Here is a 25,472-nt window from a genome sequence, read left to right as displayed (position 1 = left end):
CAATGTTCCTGGAGAAACGTCTCATTTCACTGTGTACTGCAACAGCTTTATATGGTTAAAATGACAAAAGCTTTGTGACTACAGTCAAATTTTGAAACCACTAGAATCTTTTTCTGAATGTTTCCCTGGCATGATGGACAGGTTCCCTGGGTGTCAGGGCCATAATCTTTACATAATTTCTGCCATTTTTGTTTCTTATAAGAACATATAAAACACACTTGCACATCCGAGGACTGTTTGCAGTTAGACATTAAAATTAAAATTACAGTAGCTAATACTGACCATAGATCAGCATCACAATAGGTTCCACCATGCTGAAAATGCGAAGGCAATCTGAAATATCCTGTTTTCTCTAACTCACTCAGATAGAATAAATATTTTCAGGCCTAAATTGGTTTATTACTTCAAACATGCATGTGAACGTGAAGACACGTTCATTCTTCTTAAAAATAATCTCCAAGTTGATGTTTTAATGATGGTGGACAGCATGGTTCAACAAATCACTTACAAATCTCAGGTGTTCAGTTGGCTTGAGATCAGACAATATGCAGGCCATTGGTTTACATCAATTTCATCCTCATCACTGTGACTCCTCATGTCCTCTGGATGTGGGCAGGGTCATTCTAGAAGACACTACTTCCATAAGGTGATCAATCTGAAGGTGTTTGAACTCCTTTAGAAATGATGTTTCTCTTTAACTTTATCTATGCCATGCCAGACGTTTCCTTTCATTTGGAATTAGGGACAAAAAGACAAAATCACAATCCCACCCATCTGCATGTTTGTCTAATCTAAACATACAGTTATAGTTTGTTCACTAAATGCACAAGTGTTTAACTTGGAAACAGGAAATCATAAACAAGATCCTTTCCAGCCCAAACTTGTTTAATTGTCACCTTTCGAGGAAGCCACTTGTATAGTGAGAACATTTTATCAGCAGTCTTCACGTCATGTCACAACATGTACACTGGAAGCTTTTGATGAATCATGAAAAATGGTATTAGTTTAAAAAAAGTTATAAGCCTAACATTCAGGCACAAGCAGCATCTTAAAAACATCTACAGTACGCAAACAAGTTATATCAATGACTCAAAGTGCTTCACATTGCAAATATATCAATCCATCAACAATTAGTTATGCATTAAAGTACAAAAAAATATATGGAAGAAAATACTTATTTTTCATTGTACAGAAAATTTGGCTCCATGTTAAACTCCACACTAAAATCTAAGCAATGAAAATGTGGACTTTGTTTTGATAGACTGCTTTGACGACCAAACAGCCTGGTGGTTTCTAATGACAGCCATGTGAGGTAATTACTGCCCCTGTGTGCACATTTGCACAGAAATAAGAAGGGGAGAGAGAGAAAGAGAAAGAGAGAGAAAGAGAGAGAGAGAAATATAGAGTAACAGAGCTGCTGTGTGTCTTTTCATGAAGGAAGGAAGTCTCTGACTCATGGCTGACAATCAAATGGACCCAAAAGAAACCGGAAGCACAAACCCAGATGTAGCTTTGTAACACACTTTGTATAGATAATCCACAGACAGCAGTAACCAAGCAGTTACCAAGTCAGGATGTTTAAGGCAGATTAACAGACAAAAAAATAGCCTGCACAATTATTGTCTAAAATATGCAGGATGCAGCAGTTTAATACAAAGGGTCACTTTGGTTCATTTCTGGCCTGAAGCAGCACTAATAGGAGTGAGGGTCAGATATCCACAAGCGTTTTGACTATATCTGACCATCACACCTATATGTTAGGAACACCTACTCAGTAGGGAAGTGGTAGCTTAGTGGTTAAGGTGTTGGAAGGTTGAGACTTCAAATCCCAGGGCCACCAAGCGCCACAAATTTAAGTGCTTTCTGAACATCCCATTCCAGATTTAGTCAGTCCTAAAAATCTGCATTCATTTGGGAAGGATTTTGGAATTTGGCTGGTGGGATGTTGGGCAAATTGCCTGGGTTTCGAACTGTGTTCGTCCTTCTGTGTACATTCTACCACTACCACTGTTGCACCTCTTAGTCTTCCCTAGTTACAGTTAATATTGAACTCATAGATCAAACCGGAATTTACCTCTAAAAACAACTTAAGCGTTGCATATTGAACGCAAGTGTTTTGCCTTTAGACAGTAAAAAAATATTAAAAAAAGTTAAACATTAAAAAAAAGTGCATCAGAATGGTGAATGAGAGATTAGTGCCATAGTTATGGTTATTGTGGATTAAATAAATGGCCCACAACTAGACTAATGAAAAGCTAAAATTGTTAGCCTACTGAAGCAATATATACAGGATATAAATAAATAAATGAAAAAAGGCAGCACTGGTGAGCTCTGACCAGATATTAGGTAGATATATTTTGAACCACTGACAAAAGACTCATTGTCTAAATGTGCAGCCTTTGAGCAGAAGATATAGGAACTGCTTGTCTGGTAATGTTCTCATGGACTTTTCACAGGGTCCTGGAGATTTACTGAACTGAATATTTGAGGTTGAGGAGAAAATGAGAACAAAAGAGAACGTGCGAGAGTGGAGAGCGAAAAAAAATTCACATGAGGATAACAAATTACAAACATTTACAACCAAAGGGAACTCGAGAGCTTTCTTTAGCCAATAACACCAACTGTTTTGTTTGAGTCTAAACAACTATACTGTTTGTATTTACCTTCACAACAAATAAAAGCGTCATACAACTAAATGGATCTGCCTGAAAAAAAGAATAAAAAAGGAACAATAGGCATGTTTCCACCATAAATAAAAAGGAAAGTTTCTTCTCCCAGTGTCCCAAATCTGTACAAGAACATTGCACAAGATTTTATTTCTGCATACTACCAGTCTTGGGTTCTCGAATATGAATGCAAATCCCAAAATACAGACGTCCTGAAACAGACAGATATTCTTTAAGAATCTGTAACTGCCTCCAACTTGTGCATTAGAACAATAATGACTTTACATCAAGAAAAATGTAAAGTACTTTCTAATAATAAAAAGAATCATTTTGAAGTGCTGATGATGGATCTGACAGAATTAATACTTAATTGTTGCTAATCTTGTGCAACAGTGGGGTCAGCCAACAAGGTGACTAGTAATGAAAGGCTGAGATTAAAAAACACAATACAAGGTCACTTCCTACTAGGAAGCATGACAAGAGCTAGTCTGGAAAACACAAGACTTCACAGGATTTTATACACAGGTTTCTATTTTTTATTTAAACAGATGTTCTTCAATCCAAGTCTGAAAAACCAAAACATGAAGTTCTACTAGACCTGCATGAAATTTGGCTAAATATAAAGGATCCCTATAATTTCAGACTAGCTCTCCTCATCTATTTATCATCATTTGTCCAAAAACTGCACACTGGAAGTACATCCAAATTTAAGCTGCCTACATCATATGTCTATACTGAGAGGATTATTTTGACTATCCATTCTGATTCAAGTCAGGAAACCTATCCTGTATCTCTCCTCAATGTCAGAGTTCATTGTCTACAAATCTGTGACACAGGATGTCACGTCAGTGATAAGTGAGAACAGAAAAGGAAAGAAAAAAAAAGGCATGAATGCAATAAAACTGTAAACGAGTAAAGAGACCAGTAACGTGTGCTTTTGTATGTGTGGATAAATCATTCTAGGACCAGCAGGCTATTTTTTGGTGAGGTGACATACCTGTACATGAAGCAGACTTATTTTTCCAAGGTCTCATCGTTACCAAGATATAACTTTAGTGTTATATCCATGTTCATTAGTACTCTATTAAAGTGTAAAACTACATTTATACATATAATGAGACCCTAATTGTTGCTAGCGCTGAATGAGAACCGAAGATGGAACCGGTCAATGTTCAGGGTCTGCTTTTCAATTTCATTTCTGCAAAAACAACCGAAATGAAATCAAAATCAAATTTTATTTGTCACATACACATACATACAGGGTATGATATGCAGTGAAATTCTTTTTGAATCTGTCCGGTATATACGCATAAAAGAAAAGGAATGCAATTTAGGATAAAAAAAATAAACCAAAACCAAAAGGATAGATAAATAAAAATAAAAACTATTATAAACCAATATAAATAAAGTATAAACTATACAAACAACTACGTAAAATATGAAAATAAGTCGAAAAATAATGTATATACATAGACAAATGTGTATGGCTTTTAAAAGATTCTCCTTAAAAGTGTCCAGGTGCAGTATGGATAGTGTATAAAGTGGCACTGTGTTGTGCAAGTCTAGAGTTAAAGTGACAGTCCAGTGGCAATGTGTGTTATTAACCCACTTTTCTGTTAGTTTAGTTTTGTTTTTTTTAAACCTGATAGGATGTGAAAACTCCAGTGTAGCCTCCTGTTGTGGCTGAAAGTGTGCATAAAAATGGAGTATAATACCGACCCCAAAATAGGATGTTGTTTTTGGAGTCAATGGAATTAGAGAAGGACACGTACATCAAGAGTACTTTGTAATGTCCTCATTAAACTTGTCTTTTGGAAGGTGATGTCCCAGGTCTCAGACAAAACAGAAATAAAAATAACCCACGTCTACTCAGTTAGTGGCCAAAAAACAACACATTGACGTTCTGGTAAAAGAACAAACCTGTTTCTTTTAACAGGCTTCAGGAGGGAGGTGGTGCATGTGCATTAAAAAGGAAATAATACAAGTCTGTGGATTCTAAGCCACGGGCTTAACCTCTGACCTCTCAGTCTGAGCATCATTAACAACATGCTCGTAACATGTCTAAAGGTTAACAGTAGGATCATGAATTCATGCCCAGGCTTCACAAACCTTATATAAGCACAGAGTAAAGACAGTATTCTTGCACAACCTGCCGATGGCAGAGCAATTTAAATTATTCCCAGAATCTAAAAAACATGTGAACATTTTCAGCTATTCTGGGTCTTTGTGTGTGGTGGCTCTCTTTAATCATACATAATCCACTTTATATAACATCGTACCTTCATCCTCATCCCAAAATTAAATTAGCTCAGTTATAGATAGGAAAGACAGCCAGATTTAAAATATACAAGAGATGATGCTCAGGCATGAATTTATGGATTTAATTTGAATTACAGATTAATTTAAAAGTTCAAACTTGTGTAAATTAAACAAGTGTTTTGTGCAAAAAACACCTGTGTAAATAATTCTAAACTAGAAACAAAATAATTGTAAACAAATAAGCAAGACAAGCTAGCAAGAAAAAATAATAATATGATTAAATAATAATAACTTTCAGTACACAATCTGAGACACTTCTCAGTAAAGATGGGGAAAAACATTTTCACAAGAAAAGGCCATTTGATTGACACTGCAATCTTCCTCCAATAACTTATGGTCATATGAAAAGTATACTACTCCAAAAATCCTGACCTGTACAATTTGTTAAACTGCTAAAGTATCTTTTAATGACGGAAGGTAACTAATCCATCTTAAGAAGCGTCCCTTGGCAATACAATAGAGTAAACGTTTCTTATCTACCTTGTGTGTTAGCAGTCACTCTGTAAGGCCAAGCAGTGAACTAACAGATAACAGTCTCCAACAGTTTGCTTCTGTGTTGCTGTCGGGCATCTGGATCGACTTATAGCCTCTCCGGTATTCAAGATCGGCTGATTGTTATCACATACTGTCTTTTATTGAATACAAGTTCCTCATCTATAAAACCACATACCGATGAAACCCACAGATGAGCTGAAGGAACAGCATGAGATGAATTTAAATAAGATCAGGTGTGTTAAGACACCGTGAACAGATCATTTAATGACTGAGACATTAACATTTTCTATTATTTAGTGTAGTTTTCGTCATGTACTTACTGTGCACCCAGAGCAGAACAAAATCTTATTTCAATTGTTCTGATTCTCAATTAATTATTTCATCAAATGATGGTATCAAATTAAACTATCATTACTATATAAAACTTTATATAAATCAGTAAAAATCTCCAGACCTACATTCATGTTTACAGAGTTAGGTGTATACTGTGATTTATTCATTTAGTTTAGGGAATAAATATGAAGATGCATTTGATTAATGCTAATGGTTCAGATTATTTTAAATGAAGCAGAAAAGAGGCTTCTTTTTAAATTATACATGATCTGCACAGGCAACATTTTACCTGAAGGTTAGCTACAATGGACATGTTACATTTCTTTGCCTGGAAGGAATCACATTCAAGATAAAAATTAACTTATTAATAAAACACCAAATTGTAAACAGTCCAACACCAAAAATCGTGAGGGTGAAATCCAAGTGGACAGAAAAGAAAAAAAAAAAAAAATCTCAAATGTCACGTCATTAACTTGACTAATTTAAGCAACATTTTAAGGACCAGTCTAGGTCCTCTCCCTATGAATAAGTTGTTCCCTTCTGAATATGATAATCTTTTTAAATTTAATTTTTATTGCTATTTTGCCTTTTATGTTAGGTGGACACATACTGTAATCATATACGGACTGATCTCCACTAATCACAATCAGTAGAAACAAATAAATATTTACCTAGAGTAAAGCAACCTGGATAAAACAGCACAAAATCTAAATCCAGAGAGTCTTTGAGTGATTACATGGCAGCAGGCAGGACTCGGCCAAGAGCACAACAGCATGTAAGAATGTAGCAAACACTGCCAGTACTTTAAATTCTGATAAGCCATTCGGCTCGGCTTTCATTTTTGACCCCTTAACTCAACTAACGTTATGAGCCAAGCATGTCTGACATCTCCTTCACAAAGTAAGCGGAGGTCTCGTTTATAAACTTTTCATGCCATCAGCTTTGCATTATGATGCATGGGATGTGAAAATATTAAAAACAAACTGAAGAATACAGCAGAAGTTCCAGGATTGCTTTGACTTTTTTTGGCCGTGATGAGTAGCTATTGTGAGTCACAGACAGACACTAATTTGTAGGGGTTGTAAAGTCAGTGTGAAGTCAAAGATCTCATTCACATGCACATGATCAAGGAGTGACAGGACAGTCTTCGGTGGGTCAAACTGTATATATATAACTTACATTCTCTATTCAAATGCAGTTTCTAAAGAATTTAAAGAATTCTAAATGTAACGCTTCAAGAATAATAATATGCCAGGAATTTAAGAGGTTAAGGTCAAGGATTTGTGATTAATAAACACGCACATGTGGGAATTCTTAAACTTTAAATCATCGTATATCTAACTATAAAAATGAGTCGCCTGCTATAAATAAATAAATAAATAGATAAATAAATAAAATATCGGAAGTTATGAAAGAATGCAGGGATTTTACTCACTATTTCTGTTGTGATAACCTTTAACCTTTCTCAGCTCGAACCTAATTAGTCAAGTAGACCAGTAGACCAGGCAGGAGCACAATGTTCACTGTTACATATAAAGCCTTCAAAGAGTGAAATATAATTTAGCAATCTAAAAAAAAAAAAAAAAAATCTAAAATATCATGCAACTCTAATACACCTTCTAAAAAGAGAACAATTAAATAGTTCAGTGCGAATTAGAATATTTTCGTACATTTCTAATGCGTATTTGTTAAAGAATTGATTCAGCAGTTTAGTCGAAACTCAGTTTGAGTTTTAATTGTCTTAATTAAAGGGAAAAAGATCATAGCCCTCCTAATTACTTTTTGTTTTACATAATTTTATAAGAATACTAATTTTAAAAATTCAGCACATTATTTAAATATTCATTTCCCTGCACTTTTAATTACATATCATTAATTAAATCGTCGTATTGGCAACATCTATACGTGGTAGACCGTTTTTTGCTTCAGCCTTGAGGGAGTGGATTCATCCTCACAGATGATAAAAAAAGGCCTTAGAGCTGCTTATGATGTGACCGACTTAGACAAAGTTGTGTGTGGCATCTCCGAGAAAGGACTTGCAAAATATTCCCAGAGGAGAAAGAGCATCACTGCAAAGAGAAAGCAGGGCACTGAAATAATAATACAAATATAATAGAAATCCCGAGAGAGAATACTGCGTACCAAGACGTAGAGTCAGAGCAAAGATGAAATGGAAAAAGGCTTTGGGACATAGCAAAGTTAGGGTGACTGAAGTGCCCAGTCAATATCTGGGAATTAAAGAAAGATGATCACAAAATCCAGGGTTACTGCAAAAATAATAGCAACCTCTATTTTTGACAAACATCTGTAGCAAAAACAAGTTTAGACTGTTAGCAATCTCAGTGTACAGCCACACACACACGCACACGCATGCCTGTGTCAAATTGCCCTCATCCCTGAAGACTGCCCTGCCATGCAACAAAGCAAAACCTCAAACTTCAGAGTTAAAGCTCATATCAGCAAAACAACTAATCCATTACAGCCTCTCAAGACTACAAATGCATTTAAGGCACGAATCCAGACGCGTCCCTGAAACAAGAAAACACAAGTCTCAAGGGGAGAACTGTATCAGATACGCATCAGTGGCCTTGAGTAACTCATTGCAAGGATTCTTGAATAATTACCCACATTAACAAAAATCCCTTAGATGATTCATTACATTTTACACTGCAGAATGGCTGAATTCTCAGAAGGTTTTCATTAAGTTTCTATAAAAGCAGCTGTCAATAATAGTGATGTCACACGATTGAAGCCTAACGATAATCAAATAAAAGACAACAAAAAAAAATATTTCTTTCCAATCTGAGAAAATTTCCAGCACAGAGGGCTTTGACAAGAGGAGCTAACTTGTTTTGTGGATGTTCCACAACATAAAAGTGACGTAAATGGATAAGAGTGCAAATGGTGCTTTTTAATAAATAAAAGGGCTCAAAATGTGGCTTAATTGCTGTGGTAGAAGCAAAAAAAAAAAAAAAATCAATCATTAGTGTTAACTTCACATTGGGACACGTCACATCACCCAATCATTCATTGATTATTTTTACACGAGTATTCCCTGTTATGTAGAACTCATCATAATGCAAAAAAAAGTGGAGGCAAAAACGTGTAAAATATATATATATATAAATAAAATATATATATATATATATATATATATATATATATATATATATATATATATATATATATATATATATATATATATATTTAAGAAATATAAATTAAGAAAATCAGTCACAGAAATGACAAAAAGCTCAAACATTTTAAAAATGAATTATAGTGACAGGAATAAATGCCTGGTTTCAGGCCAATTGGCAACATCCGCTTTTATCCATCGTTAACCAGGGAGCGTCTTTGGAGCTACAGTCCTGCAATGAAACTCGAGTGTGTGATTCTATTCAGCATTCGCGCATAAATGCGGGCAGAAATAGAAGCGCAGAGCCCTGTGGGATGACCTATCTACAGCATGGCATTTCCTGTTAGCCACTTTAAATGATATTGTTCCGCTTGGAGAGAATTACAGTGGGAAGAGTTCAGCAAAACGCTCCCTGCTTGTGCTGTTCACTTTGGTTTTACCTTATTTGCATGTAGTGAAGTGAATTTTTATTTCCTTTGAGAATTCTGGGATAATGAAGCCAGATCCAAACTGGCTGGATTCCTTAACTAATATATTAAGTAATGATAATGTGAGGTTTGGAACATGATGTTCTGCCTGCATGGTACATTCTATTATGTTCATTCTTTACTACCAGATGGATCATTATAAGGAACAGTCTCGCAGCATCAGCGTCCCCAGGTCAGTCCTGAAAGTTCAAGTTACTGTCTGTGTGCAGCTTTATCTGACCTCTCCATGTGTCTGTAAGCTTCCTCTGGTTTCTTTGGTTTCCTCCAACCTTCCAAAGCTGGACTGGAGACTGTAAATTGTAGGTGTGATGAAAGCATATATAAGGTGCTCTGAGATAGCATTCAGGTTGTAGTTCTACTTTATGCCCAGTTATCCTGGGAAACCTCCGTAATCACAGAGACTGTAACCAGGAAAGAAGAATGAATACAGAATCGAATTACAGTGTAAATGATACATCAGGATTAGTCAGGATTTGTCACGAGTGAACTAAAAAACTGCTGCAACTCCTGAGTTCAAAAACCACAACATATCAAGCTTGATTTTCCTGCATATGTTTGTGTTCGTATTTCCTGTGACTCAAAGGAAATGAAGGCAGGGTCACAGAGCAGTCTATATACAGGCTTCCTCAGCCTCTTGAACTGGTCCAAACATATGCTCACTCATTCTTATTCATTCATTCTTATTCATACACCAGAACATGCCTGAACACACATCTCAAAACAAGTACATTTAGTAAATCAGAAACTAAGGTCACTACTCATATGTCAAAAATAAAGTCCCTAGAAAACTGTCACTTTCTGTTAAACCGATACGAGTGCAGTTTTGACTACTAACAAGATCCTGTATCAGCATGTTATAACAGGAAGAGACAGGGAGATAAATACAGAATGCTGAAATACAGCTTTCCAGAATAAGAAAGTTTTTGTTTTTGGTGAGAAAGAAAACACACACACACACTATAGCATTAACTAAACCACAGTGTCCTTGAAGCTAAGCCCTGACCTCTATAATCCATCCCAAAATTACATGGCCTCATTGAACACCATGTGCTTATTTCCAGCAATTCAGTATCTAAGTTGATCCTGGCAGTTTTTATTCTGATTAGCTAAATAACATCAATGGAACACCATAACCTGTTCTAGAACAATGATTACATGCATGTTCTTGAATGATAATCACATGTATGTAACATGTAGTTACAGCGTGTTAGAATAACAATCACCTGACTTCAAGATCACAGCATGTTCTGCAATGATGATCGTTTGTCCTCCTGGTTGCAGCATAGTCTTGAAGAATCGTAACCTGACTTCAGGTTCACAGCACATTCTAGAATGCGGATCACCAGGCCACGTCGTCATATAGGATAAATCAACTATCCCCCCCCTTGGTCATACCACATGTTCTACAATAATTTGTACATATTAAAAAGATCATCACCTGACCCCCTAGTCACAGAATGTTCTAGACTGATCATCATACAGGAGCAATGCTGTGACCAGGTGATCATCACCCAACGTCCTGTTACAGCAAGTTCTAGAATGACGATCAGCTTACACGGTGTTCACAGCCTGCAGATTTGAGACATGTTTGGTCATACCGAGGATACGTCTGGAGCTAAAAACCCCTTTGAGGTTTTAAAGATTTGAATGAAAGTTGAACACAAAGCCGATTATTGTGAAGAGAGTAAGGATTATATGAAGGAAAGACCACAGTGTTAACATGAAAAACGCTAAACTGCCAAAGGCCAAAAATAGCAATGAAGAAAAACATGAAACATGACTCATGTCCTATTTCTACATATAGGATTATGACATAAAGCCTTAAGAATGTTTTCCAAATACTTTCCCCTAACAACATCTCAGGGGTTTCAGAAGGTCATTAAAGCAAGTTACATGGGCAAAAGATCTGACAGATGAATATAAAATCATGTTTTTCAAAATGATAATGTAGAGAATTCATCTGGCAAATTAACATCACTGTAATACAAAAACTAAATGATTTGCTTGTTAATATTACCATTTGTTGAATATGTGCCACTGATGTATATTATATTAATTTGTTTATCTTCCACTTCACTACTGCATACCTAGTTGGGATTCCAGTCAACCACAATACATAACGAACAGACTCATTCCCACCAATTGTATTTTAGAACATCCGGTTCAAGCAAAGGGAAGGTTTTTGGACATGAGAGGGAACCGGAGAATCCGGGGGAAATCCACATGGGCACAAGAACACACACCTCCACACAGACCTGATCCCAGGTTGAAACCGGAGACCCTAGAGCTGTACGAAGGCAATGCTACCTGCTGAGTCGGGTAACAGGTTCTAGGGTTCTAGAATTCCAATGTACTATAATGCAAGGAGGAGTTTTAGTGTCAAACGAGAACATACAAAGCATGACGCTGCTCTTCGTAATTAGCATGGCATCTGGTGAAAGGAAGTTGCCATAATATATAGGTATTAATAACAAGGGAGGAGTAAATCAGAGGGCGTCAATTTATATTTGCTATAAATAAAGCAATAGGCCCATGTCTTGAAGGTGAAAAAAGTTCCGACTGTGGTATGTGGGCAGATTTGTTATCCTCCTGCAGCTTAAACAAAAAGGTTGGTGAACTGGTCTGTCGTGTTAAGGTATTTTCTATTCAACAAAAGTTCACTAAGGTGGGGACAAGCTTTCGCTGCTGGAACAATTATATTCTTAAACCACATTACCCACAGTAACCACTAGTTTAAGAAACTCAGTAAATGTGTCATAAAGTTAGTTACACAACTTATAATCACAGAGCAAGCATACTGTCCAATCACAGATGTTAAAGAAGTGTGTTGAATTATTAGCAGCCCCTATAGTCCACTACTTATTTTTTCTGTTTAAAAATTACGGTTTCATGTGTTTACTCAGATCACATGTAAATTTCAATAGTTATAATGACTCTTGCAGGGAGTGTGACATGTATTCATATATTATTTGGTGTTATTATAATGATATGGTATTAGTTAAATAATTCTCAGCAGCGTAATTTATTCAAAAGGCAAAGTCACAGTACTGCTCTAATGAGTCCTATGAATAGACAAGGTTAAGTAGGAAAATTTATTAACAGAATGGTGCAAGTTCTCTGTATTATTTCCAAAGTAGCTGTGAAGTCACACATACTCAATATAGCATCTTTGATAGCCAACATCTACAAGATCTAAACAGAGTTTGACATTTTTTCCTGCAATAGAATTTGTCCAGTCATTTTGCATATATTAGCCTCATTTTCCAATCCTTGTGCCCATTTGTCTTGGTGTTATAAGCATCCAGCAGACAACAGACTATTAATATGTTCACCCGTACAAGACAGACTATTTATGATGCTCTAGAGATTACAGATCAAGGTACAAGACAAACTATTTATGATGCATTAGAGATTCCAGATCAAGGCTGTGCCATGGAACAAGACACCAAACCCAGCTGTCATACTGGTGACTAAAAGAAACACTGATTAAATATTTCAAACTCCAGACCTCAAAGCAGAAAGGCACAATGCTAACACAGGAACTCCTCTTGAAAACAGTGCATTATAACAACAAATTACAAACCAGTTTCCCCCGAACACACAGAGCATCAGAGGGAAGATGCAAGAAGTGACACATTTAACACTGAAATGCCAGCCAGCCTTGATTGTCCAATGTGATTCATTCTATGCCACCATGGAGACAAAACAAGCACCAAATACCTAGACAGGCTATATAAGAAAAACACTTACAAACTGGTATTTTGAAGTATTTTATTCACCAACGAGGAACACATCTTCTCTTGAGAAAAAAAAAAAAAGTTTCTGCATTGCTATTTTCCTCCAAATTTGGTTTTTGCCATTTCCCACCCACTAGCTAACTTTCCTCAATCATATGATGTCGACTCTCCAGGGAAGGTGAAAGTTATAGCATGGATTTGACACTAATCTTCCACATCTTTTCAATCTGCTGGTTCAGGAACCGTGCTACCCATTTCCACATACACAAACTCAAAGGTGATTGGCTATTATTGCTCTGATTGACAAGAGAAAAAAGTGGCTTTTCAGATATTTTAGCATATGTGCCTTTTTCATACCCATCAGGCCCCTTTGTATTGAATCTGACTGGTGCTTATGTTTAGATTTGTATAACTTAATATGCAATGCAAAAAAAGTGATTTTGAAATTTGAAAATGGGTTAAAGAAGTATAAATATTAGGACACAATCCAGCTGTAAAGCAATTATACAAGGTCTTGCACTTACTCTATATACTGAGCCCTGACACTCATTCATTCATTTTCAATAAGCATTTTAAGTGCCTAGATCTGACATGTACAAACCATAATCTTTAATACACTGAGCACAAAATAGACCTTTTATTAATGGCCATGATCACTTGCCCAGCTCATGAGATGGTATGTGTAGGGAGGATGTGAAAGGTAATGGGAAAGAAAAACCAAAAAAGGGATTTTATATAAATATATTTCTAACCACAATCCCTTGGAGGCTCCTTGAATTGAAAACTCTTAACTCCAGTGGAAAGACATGGATCTTTTTTTTTTTTTTTGCCATCTCAGCACTGACTGAGAAGGTCTTCCAAAAATCCTTCCCAGAACTTTTTCCCTTTTTGCAGATGGCACAAGAGTTAGAAAAGAAGACTTTCTTACCCAGGATGGCGTGGACACGTACTGACAGCTGAGTTCGGAGGATCAAAATGGGCTTTTTGCCAATGCTGCAAACAGAGAGACAGAAATGGTATAGGATGAGCAGGCAGTCATTTGGTAGCCAAAATACTTCAGAGACTTTTAGGGAGTACTGAGACTATTCACTGCTTATGTCAGCGCCGCATTTATTAGTCGTCTCCAACACATTCAAACCTGATGCAGATGTTTGAAAAGGAGTGTTAATGCAGACTATGTGAAAGTGTTACAGAATGATATATATGACTCTGCCACACATGCGCTCAGTCAAGGTGGTCAACATGGGTATTAGGATTTGGAAAGTCATACTGCGGAGAATCATGGGACAGACATGGAAACTATGCTGCATGAAGGTCAGCTGCTAAAATCAGAGCACTTTATACATTCGAGTTTCTTAAAGGTGCAAAACATAAAAATACAGAGCAAATTACAGTCTTGTTTTTCATGCTTTATTTCAAACGAAGCTTTTCAGGGCTGGCTCTCCTTACACAGCGTGAACCTGATTGAGTTCCAGCTATGACCACATGCTTGCTGAGCTGAACACACACACACACACACACACACACACACACACCATAACCTTAGTTTTATAAGACTAACTTGTAACTGATCACTACATGCATACAGACTGGGAAAATAGTGCTCATGAAAAACCAAGTCTACTTATTGCCTCCTAACAGTTTTCCTTCTTTACTAATGCCTGTGATTACATCATTTTCAGAGATTTTTTTTTTCCTTCCTTGGCTACTATGTTCGCTTTCTCAGCATAACTTCACGGTCCCTGCTTCACTATCTCAGCGGAAAATTAGGACGACGTTCATCTTCTCCAGGAACAGGACCACATGTGGCCAGAAAAAATAAATAAATCAAAGCATGTTAGGCTTGCACATACTACACTATATTTACCATCATTTACGAATCATTTCGGAAAAATCAGTAAACTAGTGTTGATAATCAGATTTCAGAAAAACAAAATTGGGTTTACGGTGTAACAGATGAAAAAAAGAAATAAAAAAAAAATCAAGAGAATGTAACTGAAGGCAAGACAGAGCATGAAAGTGCTTGCGATGCTGATTTATGCAAATCAATAGTCAGGCTCTTGTCAAGGTCTCATTATTACGCCAACAGTGACAAGCATTTTAAGCTGAACTGCTAAGGCGACTGAACTGCTAGACACTAACATTACACTTTTAAACTGAAGATGATTTTTGTTTTCCTCAAGTAGTAAATGTTTCTGGAGCAATTCAAACAATGAGGTCATCAGTAGTTTCTAGATCCTCATACAACTTTTAGAAATTTTGTTGCTGAGAATTTGGGTTCATAAACTGAAATAAAAATGATAAGTCATTAAATATAGCCTAGCAGCCTCGTAATGAGTGCCAGAGTCACACACACACACACAAACCAAAGAGTGTGGATCTGGGATTAAACAGATTACAACTGAGATATATCCAGAAGATATTTTTATAGTTCAGAAGTACATATAGTAGCTGCAGATGTTTTTAGGCTAATAAAAACAAAACACACAAAAAAAAGTTGACCCTGATATTTCTTCTGCTTGATCAAATCACATTCACCCAACTAATTCTTTCACTTCTCAACCTTATTAAAATACACAATTGCTTCATGTGGTTCAAGCCATCAAGCCATAAGTATTTCTTATAAGTCTATCCAACAACACAGTGGTGAAGTGATTGTTAAATTTGAATGTTTAAATATTGCTTTAAGCTTAAAGAGAAGGTACCCTTGCAGATTACATGAATGAGGGCGAGTCATGTGGTCGACTTCCTGGCCTGAGCCAAGATCTCACACAAGGAAAGCTCACTCGAGCAAAGTGTGAGCATGAGTGTATAGGTCTGTGTGTATGTTTGGGTGAGCATCAGAATTATCATGGCCATTATGAGCTTATTTGTTTCTTCTCTCAGTATTATTACTCAACCCTGTAAAGCCCCGTCCTTTCTTAACTGATTTACAAACATGACAAAAATGCAAAAGCACCAGAACTGGACATCAAGCTGACAGACAGAAGAGAAATGCAGTCATGCTTCTACCAAAGAGTTCTTGGCACATTATATTAAAAGGACTTAATGTATACTGAATACATTTATTATATTTTAGAATAAATCAACATATCCATCTTATATGAAGTAGTTTTTACCCAGGATATGAAATCAGTTATGATAGCAGCACATGAAATACAAGAAATGGGCAGTAACCAATTTTCCTGAAATAAATAAATAAATAAATAAATAAATAAAAAAAAAAGAATTTCCTGTGAAACATGTTAGTGGATGAGTGATGGAGTAATTTGGAATGAGTAATGGGATTGAACAAAAAACACAGTAAATTCTACAATATGTACATATGGAAACTTTTACATTGGAAACTTGATACAAAGACTAATTTTCATGTAAATGTGATATTGTACAAATATTTACAGAATGATTATTCATTATTTCTTACTGTATTTTTGAGGTTTTATTGGTTTGAATTTTTTATTTTACAGCTGAATGGAAATGCAGCTAATCAAGACTTACGCCAAATCATCATAGAATTGCTCCAGTTCATCCTTCTGCTCTGCCAGTGAGGTCTCCAGATCCAGGTAGTTTCCATTAGACGCCACCTGCAGTGTACACTCTTCTAACTGAGTGACGGAGAAAAGAGGTATCAAAGCTATAAAAAGCATAGACATGACACACACACACTCCCCCACTTTTATTTTCCTCTCTCTCATATCTACTTTTGTCCACACTTTCATTACTAAAACTATCAATATGACACCTGTATCCTTTACAATGAAAAGGTAACAACTGCCATATTATTAAATCAGTCTCTGGAGAGAATACAATCCAAAAATATTATACAAAGGACATTCTGATAACGTCTTGAAAATGTTAGTCCATACCAAATAATTTATTCAAAAGGCTGAGCAATTGAATCTTAATCAGGAATGATGGAAACGCTTCCTGGCTACCGTTATCCAGTCCAAACAAACAGTCACTGCATGGACAGAGAGGAGATTCCCCTGTCTTATCTCGCTGCATTTCCCGTGCTGTACGTCAACACTGCCACGTTCGCTCTAATAATGAGGATAATTGAAGCTGTTCCTTCTCCCCTTATCTGCTGCTTACAGATCCCACCCTTTCCTTAAGGCTCAGGTCCATCAAGTGCATACACACAAACACAAGCCCAAAAAATATGTGCAAGGTTTTGTTGAGTTAAGTCTACATCCCTTTGCCTTGTTTTTGGTTTTCATTCATAGACACCACTCCTAAAAACTGTCAAAGCGAAAATCTGCATGCACATAGTAGTATATATAAACAGTTTCACACTACTTTACAGGGAACGATCTTCATTTGAAAGCTGTGAAGTCAGTATTAGCTGTAATTTGCTGTGTATACAAGTTTACAGTCTCAGAAGGAAATGCACCAATCTGTACTATTCCATGTCCTGGTGTAGTACCGTCAAATGTACATCTTCAGCATGTTAGGATTTTTCTGTCTCTTAGAAACATGAATGCAGTGTATCATGTTTAGTATCCTGCTCTCTGAGGGTACAAATGTCCTAGTTTAAAGACTTCATCATTAAGACCCATAATATTTTGGCATTAATTTGATACCTAAACAAAAAAGAAAAGGAATTCAATTTACAGGACGGAAACTGATACTAAAAGGTGTTTTAAACTGAGAGCCCATCAGGGAAAGGGGACCGTTACAAAAGTTTTGGCACCTACAAAACATATCGGAGCTTCCACAACCCTCCCTCCATTTAACGCCTGATGGTAACAAATGCGCCTTAGTCCTTTTTATTAGAGTAAATAACAAACTGTCATTCAGAAAATCACCTGCAATCCAAAACAAACCGAAACTGCTTTTGTGGATCAGGCATAATCCTGTGTGTATGTGTAGTAAGTGTTGGAATTGACTCTGTATGAACCCTGGAAAGGAATGGACCCTGGAATGGACCCTATAAAGATCAATGAAAACTTTTACATGTATTTTCTACCAGAACAGCTAAAAAAAAACAAAAAAAAAAAACAACCACAATTTATTTAGCTTTCACGTGTAAGAAATGAGAAAGAGAGCAAACAGAGAGAAAGAGATAGAGAAATAGTTAGAGAGAAAGAGAGGTTTACCTTCAGAGGAGCTTGGAGATGTTTCTGGACGCCAGCGATTTGCACATTTAGCGGCACCAACTCGTTAAGCTCATATTGAGGAGGTCTCCGAGGCTCAGGGAAATTAACACACACGAACGGATCCGTGTCGTCAAGATACTGAACTCGACACGTTATAATCGCCATGCCTGAGACTTGTAGAAAAACACCGAGCCTCACAACCACAGTGCGGAATTACAGCTCCATTAACGCCAAGAGTTTTATCGTGCAGCCTCGAAGGGAAACTCCTGGTAATGGCACACTGGCGCGCACTGACGCGCACTGAGACGCACATACACACACACACAGCGACACAGAACTCAGCTGAAACTCCTAAACACGGCTAGAAAATAGACAGAGCTCCGCCCATTTGTCTCATTAAAGTGCCAGCACACCTCGGGTTAAATTACACCTGGCAGAAAAGTCCTCAATTCCTGATGGCTTAAGACGCGCCACACATACAGCGTCATTAGTTAATATCATACCCAATATAACACTCTCGGAGTTCTCAACCATATACTATACAGGGCTGAGATTTAGTAAAGGTAGCCCGTACACAAGGTGCAGGTCTCACCATGACCTAACGGGGCGCTGCTTTAATCAGAGGGCTATTTAACCATACACTCACCATACAGGTGCACATGGTACTGTATACAGTTACACACTGTAATCCACAGGTCCCAGGCCTGGTCATGGAGAACCTCATGTCCTGTACATTTGATTAATTTCCCTGTTCGAACACACCTGGTTAGATAAATCTGGTGGATTAAAGCAAAGGTGTACTACTAACCAGGTATTATAGATAAAAAAAATAATCCCACAGGCTGCTGAAAATCCACATATATATAAACTGTATAAATTCATCTATTTAGTAACTGACTAGTCTGTGTCAGGGTTTCGTGGATCTGGCCCTGGGAAGACCCGAGCATGAGGTTGAAAACCATTTTTGGATAGGATGCCGATCCACACATGACACATGCACACGTGTATTCACACCTAGGGGTAATTTAGTGAAGCCAATCCACCTACTGACATGTTTTTGGGAGGCAGAAGGAAACCCACATAGAGAATGAGGGACCGTGTAACACTTGGCACAGCCAGGAATCCAAGCTCAGAATCGAACCATGGACCCTTGAAATGTGCAGGAGCAAAAATATCTGCACCATGGTGCTCTCCATAAAAATGCATATATTTGAATGTATATTAAAAAGGATGACAACCAAAAAACGTGTTTTATGTAATATTATAAATGCAATTAAAACTCAGTGTGCAATAATTCTTAATCCTGCATGACCGAAGTACTAATCCAAATGAATTCTAAATTCTCAGTAAATGTCTTATTGTACTATAACACTTCTCTGAAAACTTTCGTTGTGTCTATACATCACTCAAAAGACAAGAGGTCCAGATTATTAATCATTAGCTGAAGTTGAAAAAAATAATACAGTATTTTCAAAATCCTATATCATCCATTTTGTAAACAAGCATCAAGATCAGTGACAAAAATATAGATATCATTTCACAATATTGTTTTTATTTCACTTCATTTGGTTGAATTGCTGCATAGACACTCTTTGTGCCGTGAGCAAAATCTTTCTTACCACACAATCATTAAAAAAACTTGATTTTTTGTTTTCTTTGTCATTATTATTATTATTTTTTACAATCCATTAATACAGTTTATATTATACCTGTTGCCGTTATGCTGGTAAAGTTAGTCATTTTATTGATAACTTCAAACACTGTTTTCGGGAAAAAAATCTGCCTCTTGTAATATAATTAATGGCTAATATTTCACATACATGAAGATGCTCTACAACCAACAATTCAGTAATTTTGCTGCTCATTAAATACCATATAAAAGCCTTCTGTATTAGATAAACAGCATTTCAACATTCACCAGCTTTAAAACAAAGCTTAGATCTTAGTTTCCAAAGCAATGTTTATACATCAACCCTTTCCTATCATGTACATAGGTCTATAGATGCTGCCTTCACATCGTGACAAGTGATGTCTGAATTTCTTCCTGTTTTATATTGAACATCCATCACATGACAAAAGGAGAGCAGACACTTTGGGCGGACTGATGCAGCTCTCCAGTATCCTCAGCTTCCGTTCTGGGTTGACTGGAGGTACTCGTTGTGCAGCTTCTCCTGAGCTTCGTAAAGCTTGCGAAGCTTTTTGGTCTGTGCCTTGCTGAGCTCCTTTCCTTCTGCATCATGTGTAGGGAAACCCTGTGCGTTAAAATACAGAAGGAATAAACCATAAGCAATTTTAAACACATGCTTAATTCTCAAATCTACAGGAAAACGAGGGCGATGTTACCGTGTCATCAAAGTTGGAGTACTTGTCTGTTTCTGAGCGGAACATCTCATTAGGTGGCATCTTCATCTTTGCCAGTTTAGCCATCTATAAAAGGGAAGGAGTATTGACAAAATTCCCTTTTGTGACAGAGGTCGTTTATTCAAGCCTCTATTACGCAGGTAACATATCTGAACTTTTGTGAGATGCACTGACTAAAGTAAAATATTTTCCCATAAATTCCATCCAGTTTTTTTTATTAGTTAAAAAAGAAAACGTGAAACAAGAAGACAAATAAAACATCAACAGAAAATATTTTGAAAGGTCATTTTGGTATGATCCTGTCTGCCTACAGACACGATTGAAAAGGCAAATTTTATGAAGAAGGGGATCCATAAACTGCTCTGACGATATAAAAGGAGGCAGATTTAAAGGCAATTCAAACTGGCATTTTGGTTGTTAACAAAATTAGTTCGGTATAAATAAAATGTATTTTTGTCCTGAATGTGCACAAACCTTTGGAATGAACTCAAAGCCAAGGAAAAATGTTATTTAAAGTAAATAGTAAATGAGTAAAATGAGTAAAATTACTAATAAAACAGTCAATTTTGGATGTTCGTTTGTCTGGGAAAATATCAGGTCTTCTAACCTCCTGTTCCTGTTTCTTTCTGGCTGCCTCCTCTTTCTTCTTTCTCTTCTCCTCCTCCAGCTGGAAGCATAAGAAAGAATTACAGCATTTATTTAAAACAAGATTAAAAACAAATATGCAGATTGTACCATAACATCAAATTATTGTGTACACATTTTAACCGGATTTTCTCGATGTAATTCAAGCCAAAGTTAAAAAGCCCTGCAACTTGAGACCTGTAGACAGTCATACACACTCACTCATGTCACCAGTCATCAAGTTTTCATGAACCCAGCATTTTTTTTTCTTCCTCTTTCTAGGATTATCAGCTACACGACGTGTCATTTTAAATACCGAAAAATCTTACGTTTTATAACGCAAAACATTTTATACAACATATACAAATGTAATATTTATATATTAATAGTAAAAATGCAGAGACATGGACAAACAATGTTAATTACCTTCTTCTTCTCCTCCCTTTCTTTGAGTAGAGTCTCTCTATCCACCAGCTTCACCGCAGTGCGGAGTCCTTCATAAATAACAAAGAAAGCAAAAGCTCAGTTACTATTTTTTTCTTATTTAATTCTTTAATAAATTCATCATGGGACTGCAAACATTGAGGAAAACAAATATAAACCTTACATGATTCTTTAAACTTTATTTTTATAATAATAACAACAACATCTTAGACAGTGACTTGTATGGTTTGATCATAGAACTATATTTGATGCACGGAACTGATTCACAAAGTGTATAAATGCCGATGACACCATTTTTTTTTATGAGGAAACGTTTATTTAATATTTCCGGAAAGAGCTTCGTTTACCTTCATGATCTTCTAATCGGACTCCTAGCTCAGGCAGGATGTCATCTCTCACTGTGTCACACATCTGCAGTACTTCAGTAACTTCCAATTAAAAAAAAAAAAAAAAGTCACAACACTTACATTCACAAAAAAAATAAATTAATTAATAATAATAATAATAATAAAATAAAAAGAATGATACCTAGTTATAACACAGATGGGGAAAAACATACCTTTTTGTTCCCTTGCAATTTTTCTAACCCCTTCCCTGAAGTCTGAGAGCACCATTACATAGGGCATGATTGTACTCTCCAGCTGGCAAGCACAAATAAATATGGTGTCATATATAAATACTGCCAATATGATCTAGATCTACAAGTGAAATACTACAAGCAGAGGCCAAGGACGCATCCTTGAATTTACAAACGATACCAAACTATATTGTAGCACAAGCTGCTTTTACTTACATCGACATTTCGGTCATTTCTTCCAACAGGAAATCCAATGGGTTCTGTTCCCTCGATTGCCCCAAAGATCTGGAGCGAGAGGGGGAAAAGGGAAAAAAAAAAGCATAAGCAACTTCAGTACTGTGCAGATTTGGACGTTTTTCACCAGTGTCTCTTTGACTGTGTAACTGAACATAAACCTGGGTGGTGTGTGTAACAGTGAGTAATATCTCCCAGGCATGCTGTAATACTGTAAGAAATTCCAGTAAATGTGCAAATAATTAATATAATGGTGCTCCAGGACTAGAGGGAGGTGTAGTGTGTCTATACATTTGAAATATGTAGGCTATACAATGCAAAGCTAATTTTGTAACTTAAATCATGTTTCATTTTACCACTAAATACATCACTTGATATTTAAATGCGCATAAAATGACATCGCTATTTTTGCTATGTAGCCAGCCCAGAAAGTGCTATAATCATGTAGCTACTGTATGTTAAACGCTGTGGTATTTCCTATTTTGGTTTGATACATTTATTTATATTTGTGATATTTTGGTTGACGAGTTAGATGTCGGTGCCTCAAATGCATGTCGCTTATCATTATAGATACACAGAGTTATTGCTAGACTCATACAGTCACCTACTGATGTAAACACTAAACTGTATGGTACGGTGCTCAGTGCATGCTCACCCTGAACATGTCGGTGAGGTAGCGAGCGATGCTCTGGAGCAGCATGCGGTTAGGCTGGAGTTTGGCACTCTTTCTGGCAGCCATGTAAGTGTTACTCTGTCCCACTAGAGCTCTCATCTCCTCCAGCACCGTCCGTGTATCCATATTGTCACACAGAGCCTCGTGAATGCCTTCTTTCTTCTCATAGAAACTAGACATAAAAACAATACAGAAAGCCTCAGTTTAGAAAGGTAACACATTCACAATTCAAAAGCAAGCATAAATAATCCGCATGCAGAAATGCAGCAGGAATTCTGGCAAATATACATGTTTTTGAAGCCAAGAAGAACGCGAACCTTTTGTTCAGTTCGATCTCCTCCGCCTCCCATTTCTCAAATTGCCCCGTGATATCGGTGGGAGTCCTCAGGATATCTTTTACATTCAGGAAGAACTCCTATTGAGGTAAAGAAATACATTGTGTTAACACACACTCCTGTAGGGATGTCGAACTGCTCAGTCGAGGACGACGATGACGACGATGATGATCGATGCAAGATAATATAACTCCAAAAAGCATTTACATGCATCTCGAGCAATCGAGTAGCCAGAAACTCATTGAATAATATCCTTATTCTGTAGGGTCATTATCCGGTCATAACTATTGCAACAAGTTAATTATGTCTGCAAGTAATTCTTTTATTGAACTATTTCATTATTAAGGAATACTAATACTGTGTTAGTGACATCTGGAACATACTGTATACACACACAAAAAGAAAAACCCTCAGCGCATGTTGTTAAAGGAAATTTTTGCACAGAACGGTGGGATGTGGCTTGAAAAGTCAGGTTAATGAGAAGTTGATTACTTTCGAGTAACAACATGTCCCAAGGCTCTGACTCCTCTAATAATACAGCAGTCGTTCAATGATTACATATAATTAATCATATTTGTATACAATAATTCTTTATGAATTAAAGAATAAGAAACAATGCTTCTGATCAGTTTATAAATACGTTTAACGTTGTAAAATATGTGAAACAATTTTTTTGCCTTTTTTCCGTTTAGAAAATAATAATAAAAAATTACAAAGAAATCAGAAAGGGCAAAGTCCTCGGCCCTGAATTGGCTACAGAACATGGACATCGGCCCTTTGACTGCATTATTTGGGGTGATCAAGGTGGATGCTTCTTTTAGCAGGTACCAGGTGAGCATGATCGCTTTTTGTTCTCTGCTAGCTAGAAGACTTATTTTGTGTAGGTGGAAGGATTCATGCCCACCAACATATGGACTCTGGATTAGAGAGGTCATGTGTCATATACATTTGGAAAAGATTACATACAGTATAAAAGGGTCGGTTGAGAAGTTTTATAACATGTGGATGCCATTTATGTCTTATTTTGAAAACGTGTCAATTGACAATTTTGTATAACTGTTTACACAAACCTGTGTCAAGAATTGTATGATGTTACCTAGAGACCTGACTACTGTTTACATCTCTTATTGATCCAGTATGGGGTGGGGGGGGAGGGGGTGTTCTTTGTTGTTGTGTTAATTTAAATGTGAAACTGAAACTAAAACAATAAAAAGACTTTGTTTAAAAAAACATGGACATCGGAGGCCCCTTAGATGAAAAATCTCTATACAAAAAACTTCACACTCTTAATATTCTGACCAAAAATTTCAAGAATTCAACTCAAAATCAATGTCTTTTTTTAACCCACAACGTTACGCAGTTTGTTAGTACACCTCAGTATTTAGAGGGACAACTGAAACATGTTTACAGCCTGCTGATGAGCTGCTTTCAAGCCTCTTTAATACAAATGATTTATTTACTTTCCTCCACCAGTATGTTGGTATGTTGATGCAAAAGCAAGCTTTTCTCTGCCGAAGTAAGATTATTAGTGTGCATGTCATCACTCCTGCATGCTACTCCCTGTCTGCAGTGTTGATGACGGTGAAATGACTCACGTTCATGAACTTCTCATACTGAATGGCAGACTCCATGGTGTTACAGGAGTAATCCAGTGTGTCCTTCCACGAGTGCATGAGGAAGGCCAAGCGCAGTTGCCTCGCTGTGGACAGTTCAGTAAAAAACACACAGTTTCCAAGAAGCTCATATTTTCAGAACTTAAAATTAATTTTTTATCTCAATTTTTATTATATAAAAACCTCAGAATAGCCCTGGGATGTTGCTCTGTGTGACCCACTTGTCAACAAATTATGCAGAACAAATACCTGTGTGGGGGTCACGGTGGCTTAGTGGTTAGCACGTTCGCCTCAAACCTCCAGGGTTGGGGGTTCGATTCCCGCCTCCGCCTTGTGTGTGT

The 25,472-nt window shown here is 36.7% G+C and overlaps 2 protein-coding genes across 13 annotated transcripts in view; both read right to left on the bottom strand.

Annotated features, from left to right (window-relative positions):
- fhod1 (formin homology 2 domain containing 1) overlaps positions 1–18,601 on the bottom strand; it is a 47,055-nt gene extending 28,454 nt beyond the window's left edge. For all 11 annotated transcript variants that reach the window (XM_060859067.1, XM_060859073.1, XM_060859075.1 and 8 more), the window contains exons 1-3: positions 18,271–18,601; positions 16,673–16,779; positions 14,103–14,167 (exon numbers count right to left, since the gene is read on the bottom strand). In XM_060859067.1, the coding sequence (XP_060715050.1) occupies positions 14,103–14,167; positions 16,673–16,779; positions 18,271–18,435 (337 nt within the window). In that variant the 5' untranslated portion in view covers positions 18,436–18,601. The remainder of the gene's footprint in view (positions 1–14,102; positions 14,168–16,672; positions 16,780–18,270) is intronic.
- Positions 18,602–19,802: 1,201 nt separating this feature from the next.
- The window catches only part of cars1 (cysteinyl-tRNA synthetase 1), a 15,863-nt gene continuing 10,193 nt past the window's right edge, over positions 19,803–25,472 (bottom strand). For both annotated transcript variants that reach the window (XM_060859081.1, XM_060859080.1), the window contains 10 exons: positions 25,114–25,217; positions 23,501–23,598; positions 23,166–23,355; positions 22,493–22,561; positions 22,259–22,340; positions 22,047–22,127; positions 21,682–21,749; positions 21,239–21,298; positions 20,614–20,697; positions 19,803–20,522 (listed from right to left, as the gene is read on the bottom strand). In XM_060859081.1, coding sequence (XP_060715064.1) covers positions 20,394–20,522; positions 20,614–20,697; positions 21,239–21,298; positions 21,682–21,749; positions 22,047–22,127; positions 22,259–22,340; positions 22,493–22,561; positions 23,166–23,355; positions 23,501–23,598; positions 25,114–25,217 — 965 coding nt within the window. In that variant the 3' untranslated portion in view covers positions 19,803–20,393. The remainder of the gene's footprint in view (positions 20,523–20,613; positions 20,698–21,238; positions 21,299–21,681; positions 21,750–22,046; positions 22,128–22,258; positions 22,341–22,492; positions 22,562–23,165; positions 23,356–23,500; positions 23,599–25,113; positions 25,218–25,472) is intronic.

Source organism: Tachysurus vachellii, chromosome 23 (genome assembly GCF_030014155.1).
Source record: "Tachysurus vachellii isolate PV-2020 chromosome 23, HZAU_Pvac_v1, whole genome shotgun sequence".
Lineage (NCBI taxonomy): Eukaryota > Metazoa > Chordata > Actinopteri > Siluriformes > Bagridae > Tachysurus > Tachysurus vachellii.
Note: the sequence above shows the minus strand (reverse complement) of the source record. Positions and strands in the feature narration are given on the sequence as shown.